Below are 23,648 nucleotides of genomic sequence, written 5' to 3' on the forward strand. Positions count from 1 at the left end.
TATATGATGGCGTATGTCTGTCAGAAGAATGTCTTCGCAGCATGGCACGTGTGTTCAGAAACGAAGCCGACATTAATGAGATCAGTGTAAGCGTGATTTTTGAAAGCTGGCTTTCTCACACTGCGTGTTGTACAGTGAAGCCTTCTCTCAAAGATAAAACAAAGTGAGCAGGGTGGAAGGAGACTGACGACTACGATATGGCTCTGGGCGCTAAGCGTAAGCGGGATTCTCTTTGGGAGTCGTGACCCCGAATACAGCGAGGCGGAAAACGCAAGACATCGGCGTGGCTACAATCCCACTGAACGAGCGACGGCGCCTGAGCGACGGCGCCATGGTTTGAACAGGAGCTTGTGGCCAACCAATAACTCACCAATGCAGCTCAGCTGGTCATCCACCTTCAGAGGGTGAAACGGCACCGATTTTTTTTTTTTTTTGGTACTGGCGTACAATTAAGTTCGGAGTAAGAAGGAAAATCAAACCTCTCTGAAGACGACCAGTTTCGTTCCTCTCTTTTCCACAGCCTTGAATATACGATTGTGCTACTTTTATAATTTTGTGCGCTCGATGTGCTTCCCGTAAATAATTCTAGGAATTTGTTTTGTTTGAAGCGATTTTGGGCGAGAAATCACAAAAACAACTAAGTTACTTGAGTATTTGTTGCTATGCGTCCGGCAAGCAGTAAAAGCGGTTTGTTAATAAGCGCCATAATACTTAACGTTTGTGTAAAAATAACTCGCTGACCTGAACTCATTGGTCGTAATTTTACACGGCAGAAGTGCTGTCAATCCGTCATGTAAGAAATTATTTCCCCTCCATTCTGCGAAGATGGATGATCTGCGAAGCTGGACATAGTCGACGGAGTGCAGCAAACAAACCACTTTTGTTTGTAATTTGCGACTGAGCATGCTTCCTAGCCATTTGGCTGAATGAAACTCGGAAGGACCCGAGCTTTATTCTGGCGGACACACCTGGAGCTGTCTGTTCCCCTTCCGCGTCGTAGGCAATCTTGCTGTCCGTGTGGCACAACCCAATCCGCCCGACCTGTGAAGACACCAGGCAGGTCGCATTCGGCTGTTTGACGTCCACGTGTAAGGGCCCCGTCCGCCCAACGGACATGACATCAGTGAGGGTTTGAAAGCTATACGCCTCGAGCGCGGCCTGTAGGGGCGCCACTGAAATCCCCCTAGCGGCCCGTTTCGAAAGCAGTCGCGGGAGTCCGCGCCCCGCTCCCCAGTGCCGCCGCTGCTTTTGCGGCACGTTCACGACTGAGATTTACCGTTTGTGGGCGTTTGAAATTAATGTTTGTGTGGAGCAGTCACTCTGTTCGCAAATGGGGTGTGTTTACGAGAGTGTAAATGTTTCCGACGCGATCTTAGTGTGGTATTTTCGGTCTGTATAAGCGCCAGGTGTGTGTCACAGGCCAGCATCGCGGAACCGGCGTATGATGGAGCCGATTGTAGTTACACTGACCTGAATTTACTAGCCGTGTCTCCGTAACCACCGGTTCCTCAGATTTTCATGCTACGGCTATACACTACGATTTAAATCGGTTTTGTGCGTTTACATAATCAGCGGAGCACTCATACCTGACAGCACACCAGTTACGTTTGCCAATATTATACCTCAGATATTGATCACCACCATTTACAAGCCAGTCTGTGTTAATTTCGGGAATATTCAACAAAAGTACGACGGACAATGCATAATTATACTCGGGGATCAGCACACGACAGAGTCGTCTTGTCGTGAGGAGCGCGCCCGCAGACCTTCCTTTGCTACATATATCATCTGCGAGCAGCGCGGAGACGGGCTTACAATATAATCCGCGTCCGAGACTAAATGCTTCTTCGAAATATCGTCATATGGCACAGGGAGCCTGCAGAATAATCCAGAAACTGAAATCAGAGGGCCTTATCACATACCACACTCTTCCAACGACACCTTTCATCGCTTGTTGAACAGCCTGCCCTGTATACTTCCAAAAATGCTACCGCCGAACGATCAGCTCTTCTTTGAAGTAGAAAAACAAAAGGAAAGTGAACGCGAGATTTATGTGTGGGATTACTAAAACGTTCATTGCTTGATTCCGCTCCGCATTTGTACACGGCGTCCTCCTCCTCGCCCCCCCACCGATTTATCACGAAATAGCAGTGCATTTCGCGTATAGTTGGTCTAGTGAAACCTACCTGGCTTAAGTTTAGACGAACGTCTTTAGCATGCCAGAAGCTGCACTGTTTTTTTTTTTTTTTCATTTCCCGTAGAGCTATTATGTTTCTAAATTCCGCATTGGCACAGCTTTCATTTTTCTGTGGTTTCATTTCCTTGGTTCTTGCTATATGGCGTGTGTGGGCACATATTTAACGACGCACAGGCTTGGAATATACTTTACATTTTCGCATGGTTTATATTCTAATAAAAGGCATAAGTTATTGTCCGCGATTGGGTAATCACATCCCAGAAACATATTTTTCTGCGGCGTGTATATGCGAAACGAAGCCGCATTCGTTGTCCACGCTGCAAAATGAAGCCAACCTCTCATTGTGCCAGTATCAGGTCTAAACGAGGCGTCAGTAGAATTCATTTGTGCCTGATGTTTTAGAGGTAACATGGGTGATATGTTGCTGCCGTCGCCGACGCCCGGAAGAGCGGCGACGAAGCGCGCAGAACCGCGACCCCGGGTAGCTCTTGCAGGCGATCGCGTACTCTACGAAGACGCAGCTGCTTTTTAAGTGACCTAAACGTACTCTTTGCCTATAGTCGTCACCATAACAAGTTTTTTTAGGGCGCGGAAAGGCGAAAAGAAGTGAAATAGAACCAAAACACTGCACGAGCCCCTATCAGTCACGCAGCGCAAATCCCGTCAACGCCGCGGAGAAGCGGTGGCAGGCGGCGCAGCGATCGCGAATCTCGAGGCGTATAGTTTCGCGTGGACAGCCCCACCCTTCCTCCCTGCACTTCCAGCACGTGCAAGCATCAACTGGCAACCGCTTATGTGCGCATGTCTAAACGTTATATATATCTCTCTCCCTCTCCCTCCCTCCCCCTCTCCCCCACCTCTCTCTCTCTCTATCTACCTATCTCTCTCTCTCTAAACGTGAAAGACATGTCAGCTAGCAGTTGTGAAAGAGGGGTCTGCGGTGGTGAAAAGGAACGACGGAGCGGCTCTGAGTAAAGCGGCTTCACCGGAACGAAAACTGGACGGGTGAGACATACACTGCTTCGCAGTAAAATTATTTGTACCCCAGGAAGATTAAATGATTGTTCAGTACAGTTCTCGACGGTCTGTATGCGTAATACCGATATCGCTCTAACAATATTCTACGCGCAAACAATAATCTATGCTGAGGAGAGTGTTATACTAATTTCAGTCAAGGAAATTAAGCAAACATAATCCTCTGCCCATAAGGTACTGAGTAACGTAGCAGAATGGTTCTGTGATAATAGACTTGCATTAAGCGCACCCAAAACTAAAGATATTATATCTTCATCCTGAAACAAACGCATTACGAAAATAAACCTAAAATTATTAACATTCAGTGTTTCAGAAGTTTAATACTACTGTTATCTTGGTGTCACACTGGAAAAGGGAATGCATTCGGTTCTAAGCTTAGCAAAGCCTGTTTTACCTTATATCAAGCATGTCCATATTTCCCCTTACAAACGTTAAGAATTCAGTATTTCAGTGTATTTTATTGTCATTTAACGTACTGCATTCAGTAGGGGGGAGGGGGGGGGGTACACTTATACATCGTACCTAGACGCCATCATAACATTACAAAAAGGAGCTGTAGGAGTATTACTTTTGAGAATCATACAAAGCACTCTGATTCAATCTTTATAAAGCTAGCTATTATGCCGTTCTTAGTCGCCATCGACTACTAGACAGCCTGTGTTACCTACGAAATACTGAAAAAAAAAATATTGCGAAGATTGCACTAAGTCGCGCAGCGCTTGAACCATAGCGAAGCTATAGAATTTCTTTCTGCGTGAGCACTGAAGGACACATCACCACGCATTGTACAAGTTTGAAATTGTTTATTTACATGTTCCGTGGTCGCTTTGCACTGCGCTAGTAGTAGTCATCGTCTTATGCATTGATATCGTCGTGTTCCTCATGCCAAGCGTTTCATGAGCGGTAGCGCTTGACGACAGCCGCGCAGCGGCAGCGCGTACGTGCCCGACAGATGCGCGACGTTCCTGGAGTTGCGTCGAGGCTCCGTGGAGCAAGTGTTGCGCTAGCTTTGGCGTTGTTGGTTACTGTATAGGCAACGCGAGACGCTCTTCGGTATTCTCGCCAGTTCCTTTCCTTTTTTTTCCTAAAGCCACTGCGCGTGCCGCGGATGGTCAGCGGTCATCGCGAGGCACGCGCTCACCAGCACTCGGTATTTTTTGCTATTTTTAAGGTGTTACATGTTACGCATTACCTGAAAAACATTACGGCCCGCTACAACAGATCCGCTATTAGTAACAACCTTCTCACAGATTCACAATATACCTATGGCCCCAATCAGGGAAACCAGACACCAAACAAACAGAAACTTCAACATTCCACCTTTCAACAATTTATGCTGTAAACGCACAATAAACTACATCGGAATGAAAATTTGGAAAGCTTCCCATACTGTGAAATAGAGCACTAATTTCTGTTTTGAGTTGAAAAAGCCCATCGGAGAAAGAGAACCTCTACCTTTCGTGTAATCTATAATTCATCCCCTGTAAATATTTATACGTGATTCTTTCAATATATTCTTGATAATTGCCATGTATTCCATAGATCTTGTGGGGACCAAATTGGTTTCCACCTTTTGTTGTAGGCACATGTTATTGCTAATCCTGTACATTTGGTTTATGTCCTATAACTTGAGTCGATTCTTATGTGTCGGCCTACTACTAGCTGCTTCGCTAACGGCGCGGTTGTTTTTGACACCAATATTTTCTTTGTACAAATGCGTGAACTAAAATAATTGAATTGAAGTCAATTTATATGCAGGGCAACTTCAGAAAAAAAAAAAAGAACTGAGATGACGTATTTTGTGTCCACGCGCGAGAGCCCGTCACAGGGCGTTTAGCCATAGTTTATAGATGATATTTAATGTTCCCAATATCTATATTTCAACGTGAAGAGACCGTGGGAAATTACCTCTGCTAGCTATGTAGAAGCACGTGTCCTCGCAGGGGATTGCCGAGGAGGTAGGAAAGGTAACTGTTCCGGGTCCTTCGAGCCCATTTTCGCTCCGGGAGCGTCACTTCCGGGCGCTTCAGGTGTTGTCATACGAGAGTTGTTAAGTGCAATCTGTACCTATGCCAGTGCCCTGCATTTTTGTGACGTCACGCTGTGAGGTAAGAGGGTCATCGCTCAATTTCTTAACTTTGCCAGAACCTGGAGGACGCAGAACAGGAGCTAAAGCGGAATTGGGGACTGCAGCGCTACTAGGGAAAAAATCTAGGGAAGCTTCCACTCATGCGCAATACTTGAATCGCGAAGCTGTTGTAGGTGAGCCATAGAGTTTCTTACAGTATACACTAGAGTGGAATCTGGCGCTAGCGCCAATGCGGCTCACATCAAGGTCGTCTGTGCAGTCATGGACCGCCATTATACATCGCGCTCGCCTTAGTTTCATCATTGGCTTGGATTGAAGCGTTTTAGTGACCGCAAATTTAAACAAAGTGCCACAAAAACGTGAATAATAGTGTTCAGTTATGTAAGTGGAAAATAAAAACAGGCTGTTTTAAAACTAAGGAAAAAAGAAGTAAAGCGTATTTTTGCCGGAACGGTTGTGCCTGCTATTCCGAAGGTCAATGTTGTAGTTACGAACAATGTTATTATTTGGGGGGTAACTCGTTAGAGAATGTGATTTTATTAATTTTAACTTTATTTCAAAAAATAAGTTGTTTGAAGAGTTTCGAAAGTTTTTTGAGCGTGCCTATGAAAACGTTGCCTTCGTGGTGAACCGGTACACCGCGACCGCCAGCTAGTTTAACAAGAAAAATGAAAACGTGGCGTTAAACAGTCGTGGACGATGAGAAGATAGGACGCATACAAGCGCCCGTATCTGCCGTATCTTGTCTTCGTCGTAGTACGTTTTGTTTCTTCTTTTCGTCGGCTACAAATTTCGCGGCGGCAAATTGCCCGCTCAGTCATACGCCCTTCGACTGCGGCATGAGAAACGTCAGGTGCGATCACGCATTGCCTGCTGTTTTACTGAATACGGCTACCACAGAAACGGGAGGATTTCGGCTTCCTTGTAGCTCGTAAACGTGTTAATACATAGTGAAGAAAGCAAATGCCAAAAACCGCTTAAGAATCCAGTTGTCATGCCAAGCCCAAGCCAAAAAGGATGTTTTCCCATGAACCCCCACGACGACATGGCTTACGAGGCGCAGTTTCCTCTCTAGTATACTTACTAAGAAACTCTATGGGTGAGCATGCTGACGGACACATAGTTTGAGTAGCACGACCTGCCTTACGGTTCGCGGTGGGGCGTTTTCGGCGCGCACGAACCTCGAACTTACGGCCAGTAACAACAGCTCCACTGATAAAAAAGCGCCAAAAACAGGGCAGAGGTTCTTTTGCGGCATTGCACCGCTCTTCTTAAGCTGCTACAGTTCCCCGACCTTGAGGATTCACCCGGCTTTCGAACAAATTTAAACAGCGCGCGTTGATCCGCAACACGTGTTTATTGAGATGACTTCTTAAGAAATGCTGAACGCCGTCTTCCCTTGGCTTCCCGTCGCTTTTGAGGCCGAACACATCGCTGCCGAGGCAAGTCACCTCGGCGTTTCATGGCGTGTTACACATTAAATTGGCTAATAAATCTCACTCATGGAGCTTCAAGCTTGTGTATCTGGCTGAAGTGACGTACTGGATGTACAACTGCGCGTGCAGCGACCATCTTCTCGAAATCCTAGCAGCGCAGGGAATCTGTTGTCCCGTTTTGTGATTTTGCAATTCGTGACATAATTGACCCACAAGTCATCTCGACGCGGTATACGAACTGACGGCATCAAGCCTGCATCTGTCATCTCCACAGTTTTGTATATCCGCCGGTGAAGTCATTCTTCCGGCCTTGACACTGCTCTCTGCTCGGCTCTCTGCACGAGAGAAACTTTTTCGTGTTTTTACATTTTTCTGATACCTGATGCACAAAAAATTTAGCATAAATCGCTCTAATTATTCATAGCATGATTTCCTAGCAGGCCAACGCACAGTTCTCAGTCGTGGTTTAAATTTGCCGTCGCAGTCATTTCTTTAACTTACCGTAAGTTTTTTTCTTTGTAGTTAACTCAGTGGCTTACGCTCTATAAAAGTTTTTACAAAAATCCTTCCATAAAACCCCAAAACACAACCAGTACTTTGCGTTGAAACATATTGTTTATTAGTCGACGTATTGCTAGAATGATAAATAGTGTTCTTTTTCGTATGAGCTCCGCTGTGCGTTTCTTCCGAGGTTGTTCTTTCTCTCCAAGGACGGAGAAAGTCGCTGGAGTAGCAGGGATGAGGAGAGCTGTTCATGGCTTTTATGATCTGCGCTTGTGAACTTTGCGGTGGGGACGATGAGCATTACAGCCGGTGTGGTCATTTGGCGTGGGAGGCCTACCTCCACGGACTCCAGGCGGTGGGTCCGCGCACGGGAGGTGGCGCAGCGGGCACGCTGTAGCCGCCAGATTGATGCTGATGCTGATGCTGATGCTGCTGCTGCTGCTGCCGACCTGGCGCCTGCAGCGTCTTCTGGATTATGATCACCGGAATGACTGCACCAGCTCCGCCGTGATTGTTGCGACCTGTCGACTCGGTACCGAGGTCGGATGGACGCTGGGAAGATACCTGCTGCTGGTGGTGATGATGATGCTGCTGCTGCTGCTGATGTTCATGTTGTTGATGCTGATGATGGTTCTTTGGTTGCTGGCTCACTTGTTGATTGTGGTGCTGGTGGCCGTGGTGGCTGTGCACTTGCAGGACACCCTGGCCTGGGCGCTGGCGGGACACCTGATAGTCTTGGGGCTGGCTCTGCGGCTGCTGAGGCTGCTGCTGTGTCGGTGTGGGTACTCTGTTGTTGAAACCGTAGCTCTGCTTGGAGGAAAATCCGCCTTCCACGGCTGAATCTCCTCCTCCTCCTACACCTCCCCTCTGGCTTTGTGTTGGTCCCGAGAAGGAGGCTGTCGCAGCCTGCGGACTCTTCGCGCTGTGGTGGTGCTCCTTCTGGATGATGATTATAGGAATCGTGGCGTGGCCACCGCTCGTGTGTGTCTGTGTCTTGCCTGTGTCCGCTGCCTTGGCTCTGTACGAGCCCACGCCCGCTGCGTAAGACGAAGGCTTCGAGACTTCCTGCTGAGACGCTCCCGACTGTCCGCTTCCGCTGAAGTAGGAGTTGGCGCCGTCCTTGCTGTGAGAGTGTTCTCCCGTCAGCTTGCTCAGGCTGGACGCCTTGATGCTGGTCGAAACCACTGGCACGTAAACGACCTTCACGCTGGCTGGCTGGATAGACACGTGTGGCGTGTCGGGAGCTCGCGGAGAAGGCACGAACTGATTCCTATGTCCGTTAAGCGGCCCTCCGGCGTTGTCTTGAAAGCCCCCTTGAGGAGATTGAAAGTTGTTCTGGCCACCGCCGAACCCGTTCTGTGCCTGGAAGCCACTTTGCCCCTGGTAGGTAGACTGCCCTTGGAAGCTAGACTGTCCTTGGAAGCCAGTTGGTCCGTGAAAGGTTCTAGGACCTTGAAAGTTTTCAGGACCCTGGAAGTTTGCTTGTCCCTGGAATCCCCTGGGACCCTGGAAGTTGCCACCGTTCCCCTGGAAGTTTCTTGCGTTGTCCTGGAAGCCTCCCGCGCCTCCGAAATTGTTGCCGCCGCCGTTGGCGTCTGAGTTTCCGTTTCCGTGGAAACCGCCTCCCTGGCCTCCCTGGAACGATGTGGGTCCAGAAAAGGGACCGGGAGCCATTTGGTACGGCGCCGAGATCTGGTACGGGCCGGATACACGGAAGCCCCCGCTTTCTTGCAAGGCGGCCATCAGGCTGTGCGGAGGCGATCCTTGACTTACAAGCTGGTTGCCGTTGTTGGAGCCACCTCCGTTCAGGCCTCCGCTCAGGAACCCCTGGTGGCTTGGGTGGAGGAGGGCTGACAGCAGAACAACCACGATCGTCGGAACAAACTGCGAAGAATATACAACGCGGACTTTGAAACGAGCACGCCTGATGCACAGATCAATCAAGATCGAAATCAGAACTAGAGATGGAAAATTTTCAGCCTTAATAATTTCATCACCTCACGCCCAGCCTGCACGGAAGTAATCTACAAGATCGAACCACGGTACGTAAATTATATTGAAGGTTCTGCTCCTGAGCACGAGGACACGGGTTCAATTCCCGGCCGCGGCAGCCGCTTTTCTGATGGAGGCGAAAAGTGAAAACTCCCGTGTGTACGAGATTTCGGCGCACGTTAAAGATCCCCAGGTGGTCAAAATTAATCCGGAGCCCTCCACTACGGCGCGTCTCGTCGCCTGCGTTGCGTCGGTGCGCTAAACCCCACAATCAATCAATAAAATTTAATTGAAGGGTTTGACAAGGATGTTTAACTGAAATGTAGGAACTATGGGGTATACAAAAGAAGAATGCCCCATCTGTAACTAAAATTATTTAGAGATATATCTTCTTTGAACGAGGAAATCGGTCGAATGCAAAACAAATCTTCAAACATTCGGCATTTCAGGATAAACAAGAGTGCTGGGAAGCGAGATTCCACAAAAGTAGCGCAGACGACCTCTATGCAGCGCTGATGTGCGGGGTCACCTAGCTACCCTGTAATTTTACCTTGCCAAAGTGCGAAGAAACCTTCTCTAAAAGCAGGGGCCAGACGGACGCTCCCTGGCGCAAAAACTCTGCCTCTTTTTAAAGGATTTCGGTGTCCACATCAAGAGTTCAGCGTTTGGATGGTAATTGCCAGTTGACTGCACTTCCGTACGTTAGAATATTCACGTTTCAGTCTCTTGCCAAAACCCCGAAGATTGTCGCGACCTGCCCCTAAACCTGCATCAGGTAAACGCTTAAAACGTAGACCACGGGAATTGAAGTTTCATCGGCCAAAGGCAGTTCTAATTAAATGCTCGCGTAAATTTCTATTTTCTGTGTGAACTCAACAATAAAACCCCTCTGTCCATCCGCAATTCTTGATGTGTCACGATTTCGCCACTTACCAAAAGACTATTAATAAAAGGCAATTGATTGATTGATTGATTGATTGTTTGTTTGATATTGATTGATTGATTGATTGATTGATTGATTGATTGATTGATTGACTGATTGATTGATTGATTGATTGATTGATTGATTGATTGATTGATTGTAGGGTTTAACGCGCCGACGCAACGCAGGCGATGAGGCCCGCCGTAGTGGAGGGAGGGCTTCGGATAAATTTTGACCACCTCGGGATCTTTAACGTACGCCGAAATCTCGAGCACACAAGCGTTTTAGATGCGAAGCATCTCTTGCTCGGGGCTGTGCCCCTCCCTCCCTCATTGTCGTTGTCCGCCGTCCGCACTCTAGTGCGCATGCGCGTCTCTTCAGCCCCTTCAGCGTTTGGGCTGACGTCAGCGCAGTCCACTATAAAAAGAAATAGTTAGGCGGCGCCCGGTTTCGATCCCACGACTCTCTGGCCGCAACGGCAGGTACGTGGCGCTCTCCCCACTGCGCTACAAACCGAGACGGGAGCATTTGCTACAAACGCGCCTTATGTCCTTCACTCATTCAAACTACGTCAAGCAGCTACTGATACAACGAAGGCACTCAAAGCTGAACGTCAACAGAAACGACGAACTGAAAACTAATGGGAACTTCAGTCGACCCCATGGCTGCTTCGCATACTACTCAGGGTTAACCCTACGGGAAGATGGTGCAATTTTTTTTTTTTTTTTGCTTTTCACCTCCATCAGAAAAGTGGCCGCCGCGGCCGGGAATCAAACCCCCGTCCTCGTGCTCAGCAGCACAACGCCCTAGCCACTGAGCCACCACGTCGGCAATTAATAAAAGGCGATAGGCCCTTCAGCTTTCTGCTACATGTGAATGCGGAGAAAATTGTCAAAAATATTGCGCTAAAAAAGACGCATACTGCCGCATGCAGGCCCTGTTCCCAGCAACCATGACTTTGTTGGCACGGAGGCGAAGCAGAAAGATGCCTTCCTCTACCGAGACCGAAGTAGTAGTATTCTCAATGCGTCAATACATTAGAGGCTTTTAACGAGCGCGAGGCGTAGAATGCGTCCCTTATGGCTTGTTCGTTTCGGCGGCATTGGCATAGTAGTCGTACGAACGGGGCGGAATTAGGAGCATGGGAAACGGCCCTGTCATCGAAAATAGAAATGCACAAGGCTGCCAGCAGATGGCCGGAGGGCCGGGGTTTACTGAAAGTGGAGAAGGAAGAAAGACAAACGCGGGCCCTTATAAGTATATTTAGAATAGAAGGCGGCGAAGAGCGCCCCGATCATCCACGCGGTCACCGGCGGTCGGACAGGAAGGAACAAGTGCGCCGCCGCAGAGAGCAGGACCTTTCCGGATCCTCGGAGGTACTGGGAATTTCGGCAGTTTTAGAAGTGGCCGCCTCGTGAGCACCGATCGAAAATAACCCGGGATATTTGCGTACACCAAAGTTTGCTCTAAAGGGACGTCGCTGTGGCCACGCTTTCTTTCTCATTCCCGGCTGGGCCGCGCAGTGCGACCCCCTACGATGTGTTTTGAATGCGCGCGGGCAGTTTCGTCCCCCCCCCCCCCTCCTTCATTTTTTTCTGTCGTGCGTTACTCCTGCTTTCGTTGACTAACGCAAGGGTTTAAGTGTCAGTGGCTTAATTGCGGAGTTCAGTGTGTTTGTGGATCGTCGCTGTCCCAAAAGAAATAAAAAATAGTTCTTTTTGAAATGAGGGTCGGCGACTTAATCCCCTTCCGCTGCGATAATGGGGATTAATGACGCTCCGATATGTGTACGTAAGTTAACATAGCCGTCGAGACTTCCGCGAGACCTGCTTTTTTTTTTTTCCGGGAAGAGAAAACCGCGCTTGGAGCAACAACGAGGAACAAGCGAATGCGTAATGTTCAAAAGGTCTATGAAGAAAAATAGAAGTTTAGTTAATTAAAAGGGCTGCTTTGTCCCAGTAGCAATGATACAAATTTTATCGAAAACTTCAAACAATTTCTAGAGATAGTAACGAAAACATATGAAGCAGTGGCGACTCCCCGGCCACTTTCAGGCAATTTCTCTATGACGTCACATAATCCTGTTAGTGACGTCACAGATTCCTGCCGCCGACCTACGCTATTTTTTAGAAACTTGACTGGGCGATTCTAGTTCGGCCTCTAGTTCCGCTTGATCGAATCACTCGAAGGTTAACACGCAGTTAACAGACTGATAACAATGTTTTTAGTCCTGGGGCGGTATTCTCGTAACTGTCCCTTTTGAAAACGTCCCTTTTGCGCCCCTTCCTCGTGACGTACTTCCGGTTAAGCAGTGAGCGTTGGCAGTAGGTTTGCCGCGCTTGCGTTACGTCACTTCCGGTTGTTTGCTTTTAGCCAATCAGGGCTTGCCAAAAGGGACACTTTTAAAAGGGACGCAAAAGGGACAAAACTTGCGAATACCGCCCCTGGCCTCTATTATGTCACTGTAGAGCGAATGTTGAATTTTTTATGTTATGTCTTACGTTTTTTTACCGTTAAGAAACGCCTTTCGTGGCTGGAATGAAGCTGAGTGGGCTACTAAAGGCTGGTTCTTTTAAACTGAACACATTTGTATTTTGTCTTCATCGTCCCTTTAAACAAGGAAACAGGCTAACAAACAAACATATAAATACATTAACATCAGCTCGTATTTCTAACATGCTTATAAATAGAAATCATTTATTCTTAACCTATACCATTGAGCTTTTTAGGCACTACTCAAACGACAACTATAATAATGGTTACTGCCGAATTTTGTTTTATTCAGGAATAATTAGCATGGACGCGCCTACATTTTCCTAATTTTTGAAATATTGACACCGTATGTCCCAGCAATGCATTCGTGCATAGAAGAGAAACCGACGTTAACAGGGTTCGGCGTATCAATCGGCCTAGGGATACTATGGATCTTACGGAGGTATTCCATAAGAGGCCCATGGGTCATCATTTTTTGACATCAGACTGCGTATTGTGTCCGTGGAACAATAAAATATCTTCTCAGCAATGCTTTTGTGTATAGCAATGGAACCAACTCTAAAGGGGGTGTTACAGAAAAGGAAAACAAAACTGGGGTTGATTCCTCTGTCATTGAAATCGGTCAAAAACGAAAGTGAAATGGGCAGCGAAATCTGCAGCTGAGCATGATTTGCGCGCCGGCGGCTATCTTGTGGGTGTGCTTGGCGAGCGACGGTCCTGTTGGCGGGTCGCTTGGGCAAAGGTGTACTGGCGTCATTTCCGCGACGGATATGACGTCAGTAAAATCGTGGGGTATTGCGGCGAAAAACCCTTTCGTGTTAAAATATAAAACCCACAAACGAACAACCCTAAGCATAACATACTCGTTAGTACTAAAGGCTGCTTCCCGCAAGAAGACCCGGTGTGCAGGGGTGCACCCTTTACAGTCCGCTTGCTTCGATGTACAGGCGTCAGTTGCGTGACGGATATGACGTTGGCGAAATCTTCGTGTATCCGGGAATAGAACACTTTCGTGTTAATAATATGAGTGGTGGACGATCACCGCCATTAACTAGAATAACGAAGACGTGTCAACAGAAGCATCCTAAGCAGAGCCACGGCCCCAAGTCCTGTTTCTCAAAAGTACTTAGTGCCGTGAAACCCGGTAGGAACTGTACAGTGGACTTTAGAAGATTCCGCAGTGCGACTTCCATATAAGGAGGTTATATTTCCACCACCACCACCGCCACCATCATCATCATATCTACGCTCACTCCGGGGCAAAGGCCCCTCCCATTAATATGGAATTACCCCGGTCCTGTGCTAATTGCGACCAATTTATCCCCGCAAACTTCTTCATCTCACCTTCCCATCTAACTTTCTGCCGCCCTCTGCCACGCTTGCCTTCTCTAGGGATCCACTCTGTTACCCTTAATGACCTATTTCCATATATTTCCATATAACCTCCTAAACTGCCACAAATTGTCTCTTAACAGCGGAGCTGTTGTTGCTGGCCGTAATGCGTGCGGCGCCATCAGAAAGCCGCCGGCTCATAGTTACTCCCACCGTGTACCGTTTACCGTTCGCGTAAGTTTTCCTTTTACGATGAGCGCTCGGCGTCGTCCAGGCTTGCGCATGGCTCTCGTAAAAAATACCAAGAAAACAGTTTACGTGCGCCCGCACTACTGGGGGAAGCACATGACAACTCGTGCTACCGATCACTCCGGTTATCCGGTTATCCGGCATTCAAGTTAGAATAATCGGTGAATCGAATAATTATATATCCGGTGTTGCCACAAAACCGATTTGATATTGCCCTGCTAGTCTATAGCGTTTATAGTACACACGGGCTTTTAAAAGGCGTGGAAAATTATCAGCGCCATGCTTTTCCGATGCATGAAGAAGACGAAAAATACAGCTAGATGCGCCGAAGACGCTGAGCGCATAGCTCGCGCTCAGAGCTCGCTTCTCGCGGCACGAGGATCGCCCCTCGAGCTGTCGATCATCGAACGCCCGTCTTGGCGGTTACGCAAACAAATCCTCTTCTTGCGTTTGTACGACGGAGAGCTTCATTTCTCGGTTCCCGCCACGCCTTGGCTCAACAAAGTTATTTAGAAGTAAAAGACCCCAAAGAACTCCTACTTTGGTGCAGAACCGCTTATATGGTACCTGAAAAATGTTTCTCTGGAAATAAATGCGTGTTTGTAGTAGTAAAGAGTAAAGGCACTGGGTGTGACACACGGCAGTTTCATCAGTTATTCGACAATTCCTATTTGAATTTCTGCAAATTTTTCAATGTGCTTTGCTGCTGAATAAATAACATCTTTTTCTGAGTCTTCTCAGTAACCTCTCCATAATAACCCAATATTAAAGCGAACTGTTTAGTCGGACTTATTGTTTTAGGGTCACGTCACCTCATGCAGTACTCACGACTGTAGCGCTGACGCTTCAACTGTTTTAAAGACGATAGTCTTTCTTGGGCTACTTAATCCCAGAAATTTTGGTCCGTCTGCATGTCTGTCTGTCTAAGACTCGATTCAGACACCCGGCCAAAGTAAAAATTGATGTTGCGCAATAGTCTTATATACTCACAGCGACATGTAAATGTCTCAGCCCGGTTTATATGTTCACACTTGTCAACTTTGCTGAACAAGAACAAGACATTACGCAAATATAAGACAGGAAATTAGTACACAGGAGATATTTACAGTGTTCCTTTATTAAAAAATTCATAGATACTTGGTTTTTCGATAGCAAATGATATTCTACATCTACTGCAGAAAACCGCCGCCACCTGGCGGCATATGAAAAATCACGCGGCAACAGCAACGAAAGGTTCCACTAGCTAGGTTCCACGTTCTGCTTGGAACGCACGTGTAGCACGGCCACGCGCCTCTATAAACCTTCTAGTCGGCCGCCTCCATTCACGCGCGTCTCCGCCGTACTGCAGCGCTGGCATCGAAGAACCCGGCCTGTAGCAGTGGAACGCGGTAAATTCAAATCGCCTTGCGCAAACCTTTAGTGTGTTTACCTTGGAATGAGCGCGACAGAACAGGAACAGCATGAGAGGTGAGCGGGAAAGCAAAGAGGGGCATTTCCTTGGCAAATGTCTACAAAGACTATCGTCTTTTGGCGATATTTGCAACGAAAGGAGCAGATACGCGGCCATGTATGTATGTATTGTACAAAAACAAGAAAGGAAGGTCCACCAACAGGCGTAAATTGTCTCGCCTAGGGGCGGACACCGGAACGCCTGCTGGTGTGGGGGAGGTGGGATAGGGAGGAAAGAGTACATAGGAATAGGGGGATAGGGTAAAGGGCTAACATAAATATATAAAACATGGGCAAGAATAACCTATATACAACGTTAGGTGAAAGAGAAAAAAAAAACAAAAAAAAAACGAAACACTAGACAAATAAATAAATATCAAAATACAGGACACGAAGGAGTAGGACAGCATGCACACTTACACACACCCACTCACACACCCACACACACACACACAGGAATTCTACCCTAACAGCTACACTCCACTGCGACCCGGGCAGTTACGTAGAGTTGTAGCTTAGTGCATTGTGGAGATACGCGGCCATTTTTTTTATATTTTCCCGCATGCGCCAACTACCTGTCGATCGGGCCACAGAGATTAGTTTGATCGGTTGTTTCGCGTAGACTAGAAACCAGAAAAACATCCACTTAACATTACGCTAATTTTCTGCTCCATTTTCCGCTTCGGCTTCGTTATCTCACCGTGGTTCTCTCGAGACATCTGCGAGTTACCATACCTTCGACGTACGTCATGGCTTCTGCTGTTGCGGCACCACCGGTCTATACTGTTTCATAAAGTACTGCATTTTTTTTTCCCTGCACCAATTTTTCCTCGTTAAACTAGAGAGATCGATAACTTTTTCCCTGCTCGCCTAAGCACACAAACCATTTTTTTTTTTTGCTCGACATGGCCTCTCTGGAACTCCGTCGCTCGCATAACTAATAAGGAACCAGGCGTATGAGGGCTTTCTCCTACAAGGAACGCGCGGGCCTCATTTGAACGGCAGCGGCGGCCGGGAAGAGTCGGCCAGCGTCGTTTACATATGCGGCGTTACTTCCCCGTACAGCAGCGCGCCGCATTGCAAGGCGGCGAAGGAAGCGGCGACCGTAGGCTGCCGCACCCCTTTCCCAGAGTGCCGTAGTAGACGAGAGTTGACTCTCCTAGTTAGCTTTGCGCCGCGTGAAAAGCAAAATGGCGAGAGAAACCGCCGCTGATCGCCGCCGAGCATCGTACGGCTTCGAGCCCTCTCCCTCACCCCGTTCAAGTGACGAACGCCGAGCGAAGCGCGCTTACACCGGCGGCTGAGACGACAGCGCCAAGCCGCCGCCGCAGACAATGGGCCGGACCACCGGCGACCGAAATAGCCCCGTGTGTGCGCTAGCGAGCGCGATCCACCGTCGGCAAAGCACAGTGGAGACGCGGCGACCTTTGGGGAGACCCCCTCTTGCTGGCTGAAGCGCCCGGCCGCGAGCATGTTCGTTCAGAACAAGCACCGTGCGTGAGCGTGCGAAGAGGCGGTTTGGGAGTGCTTTTGGCGGCGTTATGGAGAAGGAGCCGGCCGTCTTTTCCGCGTGCCTTGCCGCGCTAGCTTCCGAAAGGCCGCTTCGGTGAACAGACAGACTGTTGGGCATCATTTTTCTTCGCTCTTTACATTTTATTTCCAGCTTCGGCGTTTCACTGCGTTTTCTGCTTATTTTCCTTGATTTCAATCATTTCGCTCAACCAACGTTTGCATTGCCCACAGCCGTGAGCTTTCTTGTTCGTTACTCCATCGAGGCTTGGCATTGCGATCACGTAGACCCTGGACCATTTCGCTTCGTGCGCGTCTGAATCGCTTTCTCCGCGGTCCGTCCAGGGCGCATCACCGTTTCGAACCATCTTCCTCTTCATCTTCCTTGTATGTTCACTCTCACCGACTTTCATGCTTCCACTTTCACGTTCCTCGGTCCTCTGACTCCATTTCGTCCCTCAATCGCCGCAGCACGTTTCTTCTTGCTTTAACCTTACCTGCCCAACGTCTGTCTTGTACTGCCGCTCCTCTCTTGCTAGCGATGGTGTTCCCCGCAACGCCCAGCTGTCTGTCTAGTACGAACACCGTGACCAAAAAACAGCGTGCATCTCACGCGTATACGAGTGCATGAGAACACGGGTGTCAATGGGTGCCCGAAGCGTACGCACGCACGCACTCCTTATGATTATGATTACAGTGAACAAGGTGGGTCGTACACGTACGGCGAAACAACACGTCGTTAAGGGGTGAGGAGGATGAGAGGAGCGACTACTGGTGTGCGCGTGCACTTCGCGATCGGAGCCCCATTTGTATACGCTTCTTGTGAGGACGGGTAAATAGCAGTGCGTGAGCAGGGTCGTCCGCCCCTGTTAGATGTACCGTTATCTGCGCACCAACTAGCTGTTCTCGCGCCGTAGCACAGTGCCTTGAAAGGGTCCAGTTCAAGCAGTGCGGCCGAGCGCTTTTGTTTTCGCTTAGTCGTATCACTAGGGTGGGTCGGGTGCACGACGACATCTTGTGAGCTGCTGAGATTCCTCCCATGGTGTACGGAACATTTAGGCCTTTCGTGATCGGGCAGTGAAAATGGTGCAATGCCTTATGACACAACTTTTCCCCATTGCTCCAAATCCTGCGCTGTCCGAATCCACCCTTTCCGCCCAAATTTTCTTCCTCATCCTTCCATCGATTATCGGCCTTTCCTTACTTCTAGTGCTGTGTGCGTGTGTGTGCGTATGAGTGCGTGTGCGCGCATGTCTTTCTCTAAATCAGGCTGCGAAATAAGTATGCCGCGAAATCCTGATCTCGCCGAGGACGCGGATGGAACGGGATGGAAGACAATTGCCCCTCTGAGGAGTGTCATCAAAATTCCATTACCCCTTCCTGCTGCATGCCTCATTCAGGATGAATGAAAGACCGCAGCTCCTCGCGGCCAGGAGTATCGCGACGGTAAATCCAAGTCCTCTGGCTCTTCTCATTAGCGTCAAGAGGATGGGGAAGGAAGATAACACCTCATCGTGAGTACCGGGTTAGAAGTTGTTGCGTATCTTCTTAGGTTAGTGAGGCGAGAGGCCAAAGGTTCCTCCCATCAGGTCCCTGACATCCGAAAGCGTCATTCCTTTTTAATAAAACCACACTTCTTTTTTAAATTCAGAAGGAAGTTTTTTTATTTGCTTTTATGTTAGGAGTATTCATTACTCAATTTCTGTTCGAAGCCTACTTGCGCTAATTTTGCAGCTACAGAGGTTCTCGCATTTGATATGCAACCTGCACTCATTAATGCTCTCTGGAACTTTCTGTATGAAACAGTAAACCTGTATTCGGACTGTGGTTACGTCATCGAATTTTTCAATGCAGGCTATTTAATTTCCCCGTGTTTTTGAAGTCACCCCGTCGGGAAACACGTCTTGAAAAAACAATATAGACAAACCGCATATTTGGTTGTTTCCCTGTTTCTTCTTTCCGTATCTCTATTCCTTCCATTTGCCCTCAGTTCCAAAAGAAAAACTGTACGCGAAAAATTTGGCTTCTGAAATGGAATAACTCTTTAACAGCATAGCACCTTTTCCTTGCATGTGGACAAAATTTTCGTGTCGATTCGCTGAGCCGCGTCGATCTGCCGACAGAGCAAGCGATACACGAGCAGATTAAGACAGAGTGGAAAGAGCGCGAGGAAAGAGCCGCCTTCCAGGAAGGAGAGAGCTGGCTTCGCAGTGGTGCCGACGTTGCGAGGTGACGTCAAGTCGTAGCGCGACCTACCACCTGCCTCAGAGCCACCTTGACGGGTTCCTTAACTCCCAACGAAGTGTTCCGCAGTGCAAGGCGGTAAATCAAGAAACCGGAGCAAGACGTGCAGATCAGAACAAGCCTCAAGTTCGCAATGGAGAGGAACGAGATGCTCACACATTCCCAAAGATTCAGCTATTGATCTTCATTTACATTCTTGTTCTTCAAACTGACGCACCTGAAAGAAAATTCTCCGGAATATTAGAGTCCTGCATATTGTGAGGTCTTCAAAACATCGTTGGGAAAGAAGATTTGTATCCGAGTTAAAGGTTTCCAGGTAGCCTAAATTGATTCACAGCCTTCTACTGAGGCGTTCCTTATAGCCCTGGAGTAGCCGCTGCGCGTGAAATACAAATAAGATTTTTACCGTGAGCCTTTCTATAGGAATAATCATCGATGAGCTATAAGGGGATCCAGGCACGAGTGTAAGCCAATATAATGTCTTGTACATGCAAATGAACTCTCCTGTAGCGTCCCACTCCTAAGAAAAAAAAGTAAAAAACAAACCCTCCTCCGAGGGTTTGTTTCCAAAAAAATGCTTCCACTCGTTCAGAAAATAAGCTACCCAGAATTCGTGAGAGGTTTGCTTGACCTCATCGTAGACAGGCCTATAGAAGCTAGAACAGCTCTCAGTTGCTCGGGCCATTCACATTACGTGTTCGGCTTGGACGTTATCAGTATTGTTCTCGGTGTGCGATCTCCACACCTCCAAACAATACGTCGCATGCGCCGGCCGGCACGAGCAAGCGGCATTTTAGAGTTAGCATTAACCCACTTCTTATTCCCCACTCTTAAGTGACCGCTGTTGGATAAATTGGTGCCAAAATGAGCAGGCTTTAATGTGTTTCATACTCGGCAACATTTATGAACTCCTCAGTTCGATTAATGTTGTTCCTCGTCGATTTGTTGTTCCTCGTCGTAGGGCGAGCAACGTGTACAGTGGCAGAACTCGTCTAGCTCGGACTAAACACTCGTGGCTTGTCTTACCCCCTCGGAGCGTCAGGTTACACTTGCGATTCAAGAGTTCAAGTTCATGTCAATCGTCACGTCGAAGTGTTATTGGATTTTTCTAGAGTAAGACGACTACACTGGACCTCAGTAACAAATGTGGATTTGTTGAATGTAAATAGCAACAAACACTCGCTTGGATATGCACGAACTCATCAATAAAAATATATAAAAAACTGACAGGTATCTGCAATCAAGCATGAAATGGGACAGCACAAAGCTGGAATAGTTATGAACGAGATTATTACCTGATATTCTGCACTCTAAACAGTAAAATTCAGATCGGCATCCACTGGCACGAAGACGCGTACTTCTCTTCCTCCTGTGTGCCTCCGATTTTAGCGCTCTTTACCTAACCTGCCATGCCTCAACTATCCCAACAGCATATTTGAAGCATACCACAAATCCTTAATAAGTATAGTCGACTATGGCAGCCAGCGTTGATAACAAAACTCGGCAGTTTCAAAGCCACTGCTGAGAAAAACTTGCCAGTTAAGGAAAATATGTCGAGTTTTATGGCACATAAACAGGACGTTATCACGGTGTTGAAACTACATACAGTGCTGTAATGCACTATTGTCGGTTTGGAGAAGAAGATACCACCACAGCAAAAAAGATAACATTGGAATTGAACGCCTGATCTATAGATTTTGATGTCACTCAGTGAATCGTACCGCAAAAATAGCACTGAAATTATCAGAATTTTCTACTAATGTGCAAGCATTCTTACCAGCCGCACTGCAATAGACCGAACTCCGTATAGGAGATTTCACATTGTACACAAATGCATTTATGATAAGACATGTCATTAGCAGCGATGTAAACAGCTAAATCAAGGTATGAAGGGGACCCATGTATTCCCGTTAAGCACTATACACTGATTTTCTTTAAAGTCAGCTTCACTACTATCCACAAATTCATTTGCTGTTCTAGGGTTAGGGAGATAGAGCGACAACGAAAGTAGCCCCTCAACTGATCACCGCCGCCGGCTGTTTCTCCGCACGGCACAGAGAGGGCGCTACTGCGAGTATATCGAACGTGACACGAATTGTTTCCGAGACTTTTATGACTTAGTGTGCTAAAAAATTACTGCACCGACGACAAGCAAAGTACGTGAGAAAAATGAAGGAAGCTCACACTAACGCTTAAGACTTGAAGGTGGCGAAGCTACGCGCAACCTTCACGACCATCACGACGGTGTAAGTCCACGATTGCAGCCAATTTGCTTCTTCTTCGCGGCCGCAACGACCTTTACTCCATCATTGTTGCTATAAGTGCGAGCTTCCTTATTTCTTTTTTTTGGAAGTGATAACCACTGGACATCTCCTTGTAAGGGCGTACGCTCTGGCGTGTCTTTCTCGTTCCGAGCAAGTGTTGCCACGATTCCGGCGAACGCTCGATTGGATTGGATTGGAAAACATTTAATGAGCATAAAAGTGGGTGGCTTTCTCAGTCCAGATAGCCGCGAGCTAGCGCAGCTGCTTGGGCGCGAGTGATGAGGCGTTCTTGGTCCTCGCACCGTGAGCTGGCCAGCTCGCGCTCCCACTGCTCAGGGGATGGGGAAGGGAGGGGGTTTGGCGCGTAGGGGCATTGCCAGACTAGGTGGTAGGTAGTGTTTGGGACGGAGCAAGAAGGCTGGAGATTTTTTTTTTTTTTTTGCCAATCTTGGCCAATCTCCCAAAGTGGGAGTACTTGGCTTGGCAAACGTACTCCGGGGACGCTGCGCGGTCGTCGCGAGGCACGCCCACACGAGTGCTCGGTATTTTCTTGGTTTGGTTAACTACGGACACCAAGCTCTAAGGATTTTCTAAAGTGCTTCGTTGTTAACAAGCAGACGATGCCACGTATTAAGCGCTATCTCATTTCAAAATGCGTGCGCAAGCTGATATCTGGGCCGCTGCTTCAGCGGAGGAATACATTAGATGAGCTACTGCCGTTCTTAACTTGTATCCGGGTATAAGGTGCTTTACCAGGGGCAATGTAACCAGTCATATCCAAGTACGAAGTTTATCCATACGTAACGCGGTACATCGAGTCATTTTAAAGTCGGCTTTTGGAACGGGCCCGGACGGCCAGCCAGCTCCAAGGCATCTTGGAATGAGGATGCCTCTCACTGGGTGGAGGCCCTACCAACATCCTCCTGCTCACCAGTATAATAAATATTTGTCTCTCTCTCTCTGTGCCGTACAGAAATGTATTGCTAGCGCACCGAGTCATGCGGCTGTTACTTTTTACAGCGAAGCTGGCTATGGCTATGATCCAGCAGATCGTCTCTGGCGACAGACCGAGTGCGCACGTATAAATAACATGGTATAAAAAACCATAAAAGTAAAGGTCCTTGGGTCTCCGAATTTCCATATAAGACGTCTTATATTGCGCCAGGTCCACATTTTCGTATAAGGCGGCTTATATTGCACCAGGAGCAATGTCTTTTTAGCAATGCACATGTCCTAAAAGGTGAAGCCGAGCTAAAAAAAGAAATCGGTGTAAGTTTGGTTTTTGTATGGTGGCTTTCCCACATTACGGGTTTCGGAGTAAAGCACTGCCACCTACGGAGGGAGTGTGGTTACAGCCCAACTTTATAATCCTCTTCACCGCCGCGGATCTTTCCCGAGCCGTGTATACTCCTTGCCACGCGCGGCGTCTATCTTCCTTCTGGCATTGCGCAATGCCGCGCGCTCTTCGGCGGCCACCTGTGCAGCGCACTAGGGCCTGCGCCGCGAATGGCGCTGCAGAGCTGTAACGAAACATTATTGTATCCACCCGTCAATTGTGTGCGCCCTTAGTCTGTGACGTAGAGATCGCGCCACTGTCCTGACGTTTCAACATAGTAAATTCCCACTGTGGCTAAACCCCAACATAAAAATCCCACCATAGCGCCAGCTTAGCTGGACCTCCCTTTCCACATGGTGCAAGGGCTAGGTTGTTTTCTTTGGTCTACATAAACGCGAAAATGTTGGTCTGTCTGTCTGTCACTCCATTCAACCGGCCGGCCAAGAAAACTGGTGAAAAAATGATTGAACACAAAGTATTCATAGTCAAGACAGCTCCAAACTACCGCTGCCATGGCTCCCTCGCATCCGCATTATTTAGCGGAAAGGAAACCTCAGGTATATATGAGGACGAATATAATCCCATAACCCAGAGTAC

At 48.0% G+C, this 23,648-nt stretch overlaps 1 protein-coding gene across 1 annotated transcript in view; it reads right to left on the minus strand.

The window, feature by feature from the left end:
- Positions 1-7,364: 7,364 nt before the first annotated feature.
- LOC144173328 (uncharacterized) overlaps positions 7,365-23,648 on the minus strand; it is a 32,113-nt gene continuing 15,829 nt past the window's right edge. Inside the window, exon 2 of the mRNA XM_077701809.1 lies at positions 7,365-9,145. Within this exon, the coding sequence (XP_077557935.1) occupies positions 7,595-9,145 (1,551 nt within the window). The 3' untranslated portion in view covers positions 7,365-7,594. The remainder of the gene's footprint in view (positions 9,146-23,648) is intronic.

The sequence above is a fragment of the Haemaphysalis longicornis genome, unplaced genomic scaffold (genome assembly GCF_048455015.1).
Source record: "Haemaphysalis longicornis isolate Haplotype H1 unplaced genomic scaffold, Haemaphysalis longicornis Haplotype H1 scaffold_3, whole genome shotgun sequence".
Taxonomy (NCBI): Eukaryota; Metazoa; Arthropoda; class Arachnida; order Ixodida; family Ixodidae; genus Haemaphysalis; species Haemaphysalis longicornis.